Source organism: Boleophthalmus pectinirostris, unplaced genomic scaffold, assembly GCF_026225935.1.
Source record: "Boleophthalmus pectinirostris isolate CB_2022bp ecotype Guang Dong unplaced genomic scaffold, ASM2622593v1 HiC_scaffold_150, whole genome shotgun sequence".
Classification (NCBI taxonomy): Eukaryota; Metazoa; Chordata; class Actinopteri; order Gobiiformes; family Gobiidae; genus Boleophthalmus; species Boleophthalmus pectinirostris.
Window position 1 is genome coordinate 1 of NW_026571071.1, and position 11469 is coordinate 11469.

Below are 11469 nucleotides of genomic sequence, written 5' to 3' on the forward strand. Positions count from 1 at the left end.
GCGAGATCAGTCAATATAATTTAACATACAGTTAACTATCCAATTATTAACAACTTATTCCATTGACTAAATTATTTGAATTTACCTCCTTTAGGATGCGGTCAATGACTTTTTGATCCATTTTGCTTGTGACGGCATCTTTGCGTAAGCGAGAGGCCACAGTGCCTAGGTAGTCCAGTGATGCTACCCTGAGTGCCATTTCTGTTTGTTTGTTACTGAACTGGTGAACCTGGTGTTAAAAAGACAAAAGATGAGAATTTGTTTTGCCTTTTAATTAAGAATGTTTTTGTTAAAATAAAATAAATTAAATAAATAGTACTGACCAACAATCGTCCCAGTAAGCTGAGCAGCAATTCAGCAGCAGGCCATTCAGGCCTGTTAACAGTGGAAAGCAAGTCATGGACAAAGTTCTCAAACAGAGGCCTGTAGTCTTCTTCACCCTGCTTACTCCCACACCTGAAATAAATTAATAATTACAGTTTTTTTTAAACATAAAGCCGATGTTTCTATAGAAACCAACTTACTTTTTAAGAAAAACCGACAGAAAATTCTGTGCAGTCCTCATAGCTGTTTCGTAAGCATTTGTGATTAGGACATCTTTATCAACCTAGCACATAATAAACACATTTTAATAATAATGGTAACAGAAAATAAAAAGAGAAAATGCAGATTTTGAAAAGTACCTTCTTGTTGTGTTCTTCCTCTCCATCTCTTTCAGACGGTAATTGTACCACACACTGAATGAGCTGAAGGACAAGGGCAGAAACCATCTGGATGTAAACGTATTCACCATCCGAGTCACTGCTTAACCTAAGAGTAGAATATGTCTCATAAACATTTGTTCGCATTAAAATAAAACCACTTGAGTTATGAATTATGAATCACCTAAAATTCCTGAGGCTGCGTTTACTCGTAGGCAATCTTGCCAGGGAGGTGAAAATCTCTTCAAGAATTAGCTGTCTGTGTTTCTCATAACGTGAAAAGACCTAGATAGATATAACATTTAATATTGCAATAATGAAAAGTATAATGAAAGACATGTCTGTATTATATAATAACATCAAAAAAGGTACAAGATCTAAAAAAAAATAAAATCTAATAAATCCATTACATACCGCTGTCACAAGTGTGATTGCACATAACTGCAACTCACTGACATTCTCAACAAAGAAAGGGGTAATGCCCAATGTAGACACCTGATCAGAATAACAAATAATTCAAGTCACAAGGATCAAACATTAATGCTTTTTTTTTTGTAAGTAAGTAAGGTCCTACCTGGAGAATAGTAGTATCAGTGAGTAGCTGAATCTCAAGGAGCTCTGACATATTGCCCACAATATCACAAACTTTATTGTAGAGCTTTACTACCACCTTCTGTTTAGAGCTGGAACATTTGGCCCTTTTGGATTTTGAACTGTGGACACCACCTACATCCAATAATGGAAACATTTAAAAACTCAGTTAAACTCAGATCAAACAGTGTGGTTATGATGTTCACTAAGATAATGACTATGTATTTGTTTAAAGATAATGCTGACCTCCATGAGGATCCACCCTATAGACTGGGTCATACTGAGGGTATAGAGTATTCAGCAAGTGGAACTTGGTGTATTGCAACACTCTCTCAATCACATCCTCAATGTAAACCGCTTTGGGCATGTGTGGAGATGTCATGATGTTGAGGGCAGTCAGACAGGCATCTGCAGATCTGGTCACTCGTTCCATGATGAGGTCACGCCACAGCTTCTCTTCGTCCATTGAATCATTATCCTAAAGCACATTATAACATTACACTCCTGACAAACGGTTTCTAACAACTCTATTACAAAGAAGAAGAATGTATCATTTATACTTACATAATGCATTAATGTGGAAAGTTTGACACTGTCCTGAATATTCTTCTCTAGAATATTCAAAACTTTTACCAGTCTTTCAGAGGGAATCTGTCAAATGAAGTAAAGTTCTCTTTATCTCCTATTGATGAAACTTTAGAAAACTTAATAGCTCTTTCATTTTCTTACCTTGTTGAAAATACCCATAGCTTTAATCTTAGCAGAGTCACTGCTAAGCTCACTCAACTGATGCTGTCCAAGCAAGAGTTCCTGAGGTATTTCGTCATCATCTGCATAAAAAAAAGTGTTAAAAGGTTTCTTGTAAAGTTTTAGCAAAACATAACAAATAAATAAATAATGTCTGCTTTACCTGTGGCAGTAAAATCTGCATCTTCAAGGTTCTCTAGTATGCTGTCCAGGGTGGCTGTAAATCTCTTGAATGTGGATGAATCCATCATTTCTGTTAAATACAAAATGGGTGCTTTATTGATTTAAACAAAAAGAGAGTATATTTTTAAAAATATCTTTAAAAAAAGAATGCTTGTTACCTTCAACTGTCTGCTTGGGTTCATGTGACTTTTTACTTTTCTGCTTCTCCTTTTTGCTTAGTTTTCTTGCAACTTATTAAGAACAAACATTGATTTTGTGAATAACACAGTCATTCAATCTAGGAACCAAATAAATGTATGACCAACAGTGACGTTTACCAGCAGTCAGGCTTGGTGGTGGAGAACTTTCATCTGAATCCGCTGAACTTCTATCACGATGGCGGCCACTTGAAGACCGACCTCTTTTCTCCTCACATTTCCAGGTCTTGTCATTGTCTCTCTTGGATTTTTTTCTCACAACTGTGAAAAAAGCTATATTAAAACCTGTAGTTTATTGGTTACATTTAGAGAGGCATTGCACACTGCTCAAAACACTTTGAAAACACATCAAATCTCAATGTGGACATTTTCTTTATATCTATACAAATATGGACAGACTTGTGTCTTCAGAACAAAATGATGCCACCTTTTTAATGGAAATACAATTTTCAGCCTACAGAGGGCTTCATTTTATAGACACCCTGAAAATCAAAGTGAAATAATGATATGGACTAGCTGGTCCATTTTGCCACAATTTAATTTCTGCAACTCAAAATGCTTCTCAATATCATACTTGGCCCCCACACGTTTAATAATGTCGTGGCATGCCCCTAATGAAACGACGGATGGTGTCTTGTGGGATGTTCTCCCAGATCTGTATAAGAGCATCACTGAGCTCCTGTAGAGTCTGAGGAGCAACCTGGCGGCGTCTGACAGACGCCAAACATAATGTCCCAGAGGTGTTCTATTGGGTTTAAATCAGGTGATCGTGAGGGCCATTCAACTGTATCAATCCCTTTATCCTCCAGGTACTGCCTGTGTACTCTTGCCACATGAGGCCGGGCATTGGTGTGCATTAAGAGGAACCCAGGACCTTCTGCACCAGCTTAGAGTCTGACAGTGGGTTCAAGGATTTCATCCTGATACCTAGGTCTGTGCATCCCTCCACGGATATGCCTTCCCAGACCATCACAGACCCACCACCATCTTGCTCATACTGAACCATGTTCCAGGCAGCAAAGCGTTCTCCTTGTCTTCTCCAGACTCTTTCACGTCTATCACAGGTGCTCAGGGTGAACCTGCTCTCATCTGTGGAAAATAACATGGCACCAGTGGCAGACTTGCCAATTCTGGTGTTGTCTAGCAAATGAAGTCTGTTTCTGATTGTTTGGGCAGAGACATTGACACCAGTGGCCTGCTGGAGATCATTCTGTAGGGAATGGGCATTGCTCAACCTGTTCCTTCTTGCACAAAGAAGCAGATATGGGTCCTGCTGATGGGTTGAGGACCTTCTACGGCCCTGTTCACCTCTCCTAGTGTAGCTGCCTGTCTCCTGTAATCTCCTCCATGTTTTGGAGATTGTGCTGGGACACATTAAATCTCCTTGCAACTGAATGTGCCATTTTGGAGAAGTTGGACAATTTCTGCAGCTTCTGTAGGGTTAAGGAACAGCCTCATACTCCCAGTGGGAATAATCCCTCTAGGGAGAAACTGGGAATGATCTCCACATGGAAAACCAGTCTTGTTTTAGGCGATGTCTCGTTGTTGCCACTCTAGTGCACCTGTTGTTCATTTCCGTTAAAAGAGGTGCCATTCTTTTGTACCTAAGACATTGCCCTGTACATATTTGTATAGATATCCAACAAATTTTCTTCCACATTGAGATCTGATGTGTTTACAAAGTGTTCTTTAAATTTTTTTGAGCAGCATATTTCCTTTCATAATACACTTCTTACCCTCATTATCTGAGTCTTCACTTTCTTCTTCAGAGTCGGACACAACATACTTGGGTTTCTTACTGACCGCACTGTGTCTACGCTTGTTTGATGACATTTCTGGAAAGACAAAAAAAAGTTGAGCAAGAATATTTTAATAAAAATGTGGTGCTTATATGCAACATACTTTACCTGATCTGGAAGACCAGTCTCTGGATGAACGAGCATTCCTGCTCTCCCTAATTATTTGTTTTATTTCATCAATACTGAGTCTCTTAAGCACAATTACAGGCTTGGCTGCTTTAGCTAGATTCTTAACCAGTGACACTCTATCCAGCACAACTCTAGGTTCAACCAGCCCATCAACACATTTAGTACTCGAATCCCGCTTCAGTTTAGGAATGACAAAGTTTTTCAAATTTGTTCCCGTGCCACCCAACAGGTATGAGGGAAACTCACTGGCCTTGGTTTCCACAGTCTGTTTATCTGAAATCTGACAACTACTCTTTCGGTCTTCCTTGTTAGCAGAAGAGGTACTTTCTGTCTTTGGTCGTCTATTGAGGTCTGTGGATCTTTTACTCCCATCATGCTTCGTTTTAGGGCAATCTGCTTTAGTGGGCTGGTCACCACATTGTTTATTATAGTTTTCCTCAGATTGTGCCAGTCTGTGCTTCTTTTCCGCATCTCGTTCATCTCCTCGGCCTTTGCAGCGCTCTTTATCTTTTTCACGAGTTTTGTCTTGATCTTGATTCCTCTCTTTATCCTTACTGCGCCTGCGGTCTTTGTCAGGCTCTTTATTTCTTTCTTGAATCTTTTCGGTGTCTCGATCTTTTTCCTTGTTGCGATGTCGGTCTTTTTTGTGATCTGGCTCCTTTTCTTGGGTTTTGTCTTTTGTCCGCTCTTTACCCTTATTGTACTTCAAATCTTTTTCTTGATCTTGGTCCTTTGCTTGGGTTTTGTCCTTGGTCCTCTCCTTATCCTTACTTTGCTGCACATCTTTGACTGGCTCCTGGATTTTTTCTTGGATTTTGGCCTTTTCTCGTTCTTGGTCCTTGTTTCGATTTCTATTTTTTTCCAGTTCTTGGTGCTTCTCTTGCCTTTTGTCCCGCTCAGTTTCTTTTACCCTTTTCTGTTTTGGTTCTTTATCCAGGTCCTGATCTTTTTTCTGCATTTTATCAGTGTCCACCTCTTTAGACCTATTTCGATTTCGTTCTTTAATGACATCTTGGTCTTTTTCTTGAGGTTGACCCCTACCTCGGTCCTTGTTAAGACTCTTTTCCTTGTCTTCTCTAGCTTTACTCCGTTCATCATTTTTATTCTGGTCTCTTCCATCCTTGCTGGGTTCCCTGTTTTTGTGTTTGTCCTTATTACTGTCTCTATTTTTTTCCACACTTTTGCTCCGGTCTTTTTCCTTGTGTCTGTTCTTTTCCTTATCTGTTTCAGTGGAGGTATTCATTTTTGTGCTATCACTGTTTTTTTGACTATCAGGGATCCTGGCATTGCAATGATGACTGCTGTTGTTTCTTTCCTCTTTGAAAGTAGTTTCTAAATTGGGTTTGTGTTTCTGACGTAATGTGTCCATTTCATTGTGTTCTGTACTGCTATTCTGTGCGACATTTTGTAGTTTAGGTTCCTTCTGGCTTTCCTGGTGGTTTTTATGAGTATCAAACTTTCTAGAGTTATCTGTATGTTGTTTAATGAAGCCTTGATTTTCAACAACTTTGTTTCCCTTATCATCTGTCTTCAATTTTAGGCGTTTTAGGTGATCTTCACAAATCTCTCGAGGTTCCAAGACCACCACAGGATGTGCTTTTCCTAGACCAGCTTGCTCTAGATCAATACTGACCATCAAAGCAGGCCGACCTGTACCATTATTTGTAGCAACAGTCTTTCTGGGTGTCATCTTGCTGCTGCGGTTACCCTTTTGGCCATCTCCCACTTCAGAAAATCCTCCAACTCCAGGTTTCTGGGGATATGAGTCCTGTTTTCGTTTCTTCAGTGGTTTGTCTACAAGGAAATAAGTACACTTAGTTAGCAATATTAACACATCAATATAAAAAGCAGAGAAAATGCATATCTTCACCTTTATCCTGAACATCCTTATTCCAGCGTTCTTTCTCAAATGATGACTCATGTTCTACTCTCTCAGACTCTGAAAGTGCATCTGTCTCAGCTTCATCACAGGCAGATGAATTAACAGCACCAGTGTCTTTTGTATTGTGTTGGACAACAGGCAGATGACAGTTTGCCTGCTCCTCAGCTTCTGACTTCTGTAAAGACTCTTGGGTAGTCCTTGACAACGGAGTATCCTTCATTACACTAGTATCTACGTGATTGGCATTTTCTACAGCAGGCATGTCTCCAGAGTGATCCGTGTCAGAAGATCGTACTCTAGTCAGTTTTAAAGTTAGCCTTGAAGAGTCCTTCACTGGTGAGCTTACTATGTCATACAAAGCATTTTTATCAATTTGTTCATATTCCTCCTTGTTCCTTTCTTTATGTTTCTTTTTGTACTCCACTGAAGTTACGCGTTTGTCGGGTAGATCATTGGGTGACTGTATGATGACCCTTGAACCTATAGAAATACAAATTGGATAAAATGTATAATTTGAGAGCATTGTCATTAAAAGTATCATTACAATATTGTATCAATTGCAAATGTACGTTTTGTGGTCTCTTCATGTGCAGCAGGAGAACATGTAGAATTTGGAGATCCCACAGAAAATGCAGCACCTTTTGTGGAGGAGCCATTTGCCTGACAATTACAAGACATGTTTCAAGTGTTTTTGTGAACTGAGGTTTGAATAAGGTTTAACGTTTTATAAATTACCTCATTTCCTAATCGTGTCATGTTCATGTAGGTATCATTGGAACCAACTCGTACATTGTGATTGGAGTTATTTGAGAGCTGTCCAGAGACCTTGTTGTCATGGATATTTCTCATCCCGGCAGCTATGAAAACAAATAGTATAAAACATTAAATTGATTAGATAAAAATCAACTTACAAGTACTTACAGCTAGTCATGACCTGTGTAATATTACCATAACTACCCCAGTTATGATGTGTGCTAAAGAAAAGTTGTAACTCACCTTGTTGAGCTTGTTGGTGTTGAGAATAACTGGGTGGATTGTATTGCAAGTAGTCGTCGGGACTCTGTGGGGTGTAGGGACTGGATATGGGACTGTTCTGTTTGGTTATAAATCTTGCACCAGACCCAGACTGCTGAGGAGTAAAACATCTGAAAAAGATAAATGATTCTTCATAAACAGATGGAACTATGCATCTTATTTCTAATCTAAATTAACTATGATGATGTAGGGTGCTTACCCAGAAGGACTTGGGGGAACAGAGGTTTGCTGATAGTTAGATGCCGGACTGCCGTGAACTTGATTCTGAGTCACTTTGTACTGCTGAATCAAAGATGGCTGCCTAACACCTTAATCGACAGAGAAAAATAAAACAGGTTACCTGGATAAATCTGACACATCCTGAACAAGTCAAACTGCTACTCTTTTTATGTAGTAACAAAGTATATTTGTCACATTCATGCAATCATTACTAAGCAGAAAATAAACTAAAGAGCAAGTATGTAAGTACATTTAGTACAGTTAATTCTATTATTGCTCAAAAGTGCTTCAATGGTGCTTCTAATAACTGATGAATAATACATTACATTATGGCAGATAGAATGAACTTATATAAACTTGTACAAATAAAACATTTAATCAGTATTAATTTTAAACCATCCCAAAGCCCATGTCAGTAATAGACAACTGAACATGCTCAGTAGCAGGGCAACAACTTGAGTTCTCCTCCTTACCACCCCAAACCTCGTTCTGGGAAGGCATACTTTTATCCCTGAAGATTTTGGGGTTCCTTGACAACAAGGTTTGCAACAGCAAAGGCATTTCCCCTTCTGGTTCATCATTGCCCAGATTGTCCTTCAATTCACTAAAAGAAAAATGCCTTTCATTATAAGATTCTTGAGCAACACACATGGCTCCATAAATAAATAATTTTACTTACATATGTTCAGTAGAGACTTGGTTAAGACTGTGGACGAGCTGAGTCACCAAATTTTCATCCCGACACACCAGTAAATTGTTTACCTCTTCAGAGATTCTACTGCTGTACAGTAGACCTTTAGCAGTTGTAGCAGGCAGTGGAGAAGGCAACGGTAGCTGGTTCAACACTACATGGAGAAAAAAACGTTGAAGTGATAATCAGCATTTTTATTTTTTAAGGATTTTTGAATATATGGATAATACCAAATGCACTTAAAGTGACTTACAGTCTGTCAAGCTAGCAATTCCAGCAAGAGTAGTGATGGGAACATGAGGCATATCACCATTCATGCTGAAGATGAGGTCAAGAGACAGTGTCAGAAGCTAAGCTGTTCAATAACACTCTTCCTATTCCTCACATCTCCGAAATCCTTGAAACAAACAAAGGATTTACATAAGCCACATTTATAAGCCACATTTAAAATAAAATAAGGTTGTCTACTTGTATTAGAAGCCATCAAGAAATGACCTGGAAAATAGTTGGGGGTCAAAGTAATTTAAAATTCCAAAAAAATTATAGAATTAAGTGACACATGAATGTTTCTTGTCTATGAAATGCAATGGTTTCTATAATATTTTGTTCGGGCAAAATGTTGTTCTTCTTAACAGATGTATTATTTCGTTATAAGAAGCTAACGCTGCTTTTTCTGTTTTGTAACAACAACATTACCGTGGAATCGTGAAAACTTGGCTAAATCACAGTTTCCCATATTTGAGAAAGTGGTCGCCTTTTCACGACAAACTCTCACGGTCACAACTGATTTGTTATCAAAATGGTATGGATGAACAAATGAAACCAGTCCTAACAAGCCCATATAAAGGACAAAAACATCCCAGTCAATGTATTTGCTATTACTAACTGTAATTACTGTTTCGGTAGTTTATGAATACATTTCCCCGCCATAGCACCAATTATAGCACATTATTACTAAGGTATTACTAGTTTGCCAACACTGAAGATACGATCAGGACGCAAAATATGTTTTCTGAAGGTAACCACAATCAGTTCGTTGTTAGCCGGCTAGCAACAACTGGAGATAAAGCTATGCTAACTGGCTAGGTATCTGTTTAAGTTGCCCTAGCTAGCATCATTGCAACTGTATCAAACCCAATCGTTTATATTGAACCGCTTCTCCTAAACGCACATGTAAAATACTGTTTTTCTATTATAAGTTTACATCTACTACGGTACTATTAACCTTATCTTTATCTGACAAAGTAGACCTCGGACTTGCCTAAGGAAGCGTAACCCCGACCCGACGCCAGGAAAGCAGGGGTACAAAGCAAAGACCCCATCACAAATGATTACTATCGCTCTGGCTAACCCCTGAATGCTCTCCAAGTGCAAGGTAATGTCCAGCACAAAACGGCAAAGGTCTTGGTAAAAACGATACAAACAAAAAGCGATTGTTATTGTTGAATGTGTCTTATTTACCTCGGGATGTGATGAGAAAGAGAAGTGGCTCTGGAGGAGGAGAGGGGGAGGAGCAGGAGTAGGATGGCAGCTGGAGAAGAAGAGCTCCCTCTTCGTCCCCCAGTCCACCCGGAGAGGATCCAGGCTAATGCTACTGCGCTACGAGGATCTGCACTGTTTTTACTGGGACTGGCCCCTTAACTGAAACAGGGCACTCATTAGGGGACATAGCAGCTATTTTCAGGTATCATTTAATTTAACATTAAAGTTAAGCAAAACCAATAAGATAAATAGACTAAATTAACCACTTGGTGGGTTGTGCGGTTTTATACACTAAATGAGTGAATATTACAAACACATAATTTTTTCATGGCTTACTACTACTCCACCCTCAGAGTAAATTGATGCATAGTCAAAAAGGTTCCAAGATCTTGCAGCCTATCTAAAAAAAACAACTACAGAATACAGAAAAAACAGGGAAAGTTACGTTGTATGACAGACGTCTTTGCATAGGCCTGTAACTACTTACAGCGGTTGTCTGATTGAGGGTCCATTAAATAGCCTTATTAGAAATAATTGTAGGCCTACTGCAATGCAACTAAGGCCTAGGCTATATTTGTCTTCTGCAATGTAGGCCCAAGTATAGGCCTACCTAAACTAAACTAAATTTAAAAAAAAAAATTATACGATCCTCTTTTGTTGTCAAAGCATTTAAAGCTACCGTCTGAATGGGAGTTGGAGTTGCACAGTAGTGGCCTACATTTAGGCGTTGCTAACTTCATTTTAAGCTTATGATTGACAGACACATTAGTGTTGTGTTTTGATCATCTGATAGGCGAAAACTAGACCCACATCTTTCTTTAAATCAAATCAAAATAATTCTGAATTCATTGACACTACTGGTGACACTATTGTGGTATTGCACGCCTAATATCAGTGCAATTATAACACATGAGTCACAACCATGGAAATATAAAAAGATAAGAAGTTCTTTTATGGTTACAACCTGGATCAATTAACTTAGTCCCACACACTTTGTGCATGAGAACTTTATCAAGACCAAATAAATGCATATTTTCTGTGCTGTACTTTCACACACTTTTTTGCTGTCTTAAAAAGCCATGAGCTGTGGTACCACAGACTACATAGACCATTAGGTTTCCCTCTAGTGGACTTCCTGGAAAACAACATTTCAGGCCTCAGATATGCCTATTTATTGATTGTATAATTTTATTTTGCCTCTTTTACAGCTGTAGGAGACTGAGCTGGTTGTCACCTGTAGACATCATACTTGAATAAGACACTGCTTTCTTATCTTATTGTGATAAATGCATGCAATAGGCTATATGTGTTTGCGCAAGTAATTGTTTGGTTTTGTATTTTGTGATAAGCTGTAAAATTCACACATTTGCCTGTATCAACATGGTTGTGACATCCACCACTGACTCAAGGAGACAACCATCCTCAACTGAACACACAATGGTTTGAAGAAGATGGGTTGAGCCTGCAAGCTGAAGGATGATTGAATTTAGCTGATCTATAGCGAGACATTTTATTTTTCAGATTTATATAGCTTTAATGACAGGCTTTTAGAACAAAAACACCAAAACTTGAGAATTCTCAAAAATGTAACAGTCTATCACTGTAAATGTATATATAATAAAAACTTTTTATTTCTGAGAAAAAATTCCATGTGTTGATTTGCAACCCTTTTATGTAGCACATGGAGCAAAATACTCATTCCCTTCCCTAAATTCCACAGATTCCTCATTCCCTTCACAAAGCAATAGAAACATTAACTATATATGTACAATTCCAATGTTTTAATAGATTGACATAAATAGTAGTTTCAAAA

At 38.5% G+C, this 11469-nt stretch overlaps 1 protein-coding gene across 1 annotated transcript; it reads right to left on the reverse strand.

Moving 5' to 3' along the window:
• Positions 1–85: 85 nt before the first annotated feature.
• LOC110160627 (nipped-B-like protein B) lies at positions 86–9692 on the reverse strand (the record flags this gene model as incomplete). The annotated part of the gene is made up of 24 exons (XM_055151276.1): positions 9636–9692; positions 8428–8571; positions 8163–8328; positions 7957–8087; positions 7464–7572; positions 7226–7374; positions 6965–7086; positions 6799–6889; positions 6218–6709; positions 4327–6141; positions 4156–4254; positions 2540–2680; positions 2381–2452; positions 2203–2292; positions 2022–2122; positions 1857–1943; positions 1539–1770; positions 1276–1427; positions 1116–1196; positions 886–986; positions 684–810; positions 525–607; positions 324–456; positions 86–229 (listed from the first exon to the last, which is right to left on the reverse strand). Coding segments are annotated over exons 2-24 (4782 nt in total), but the record flags the coding sequence as incomplete, so codon positions are not given.
• Between the last annotated feature and the right edge of the window lie 1777 nt (positions 9693–11469).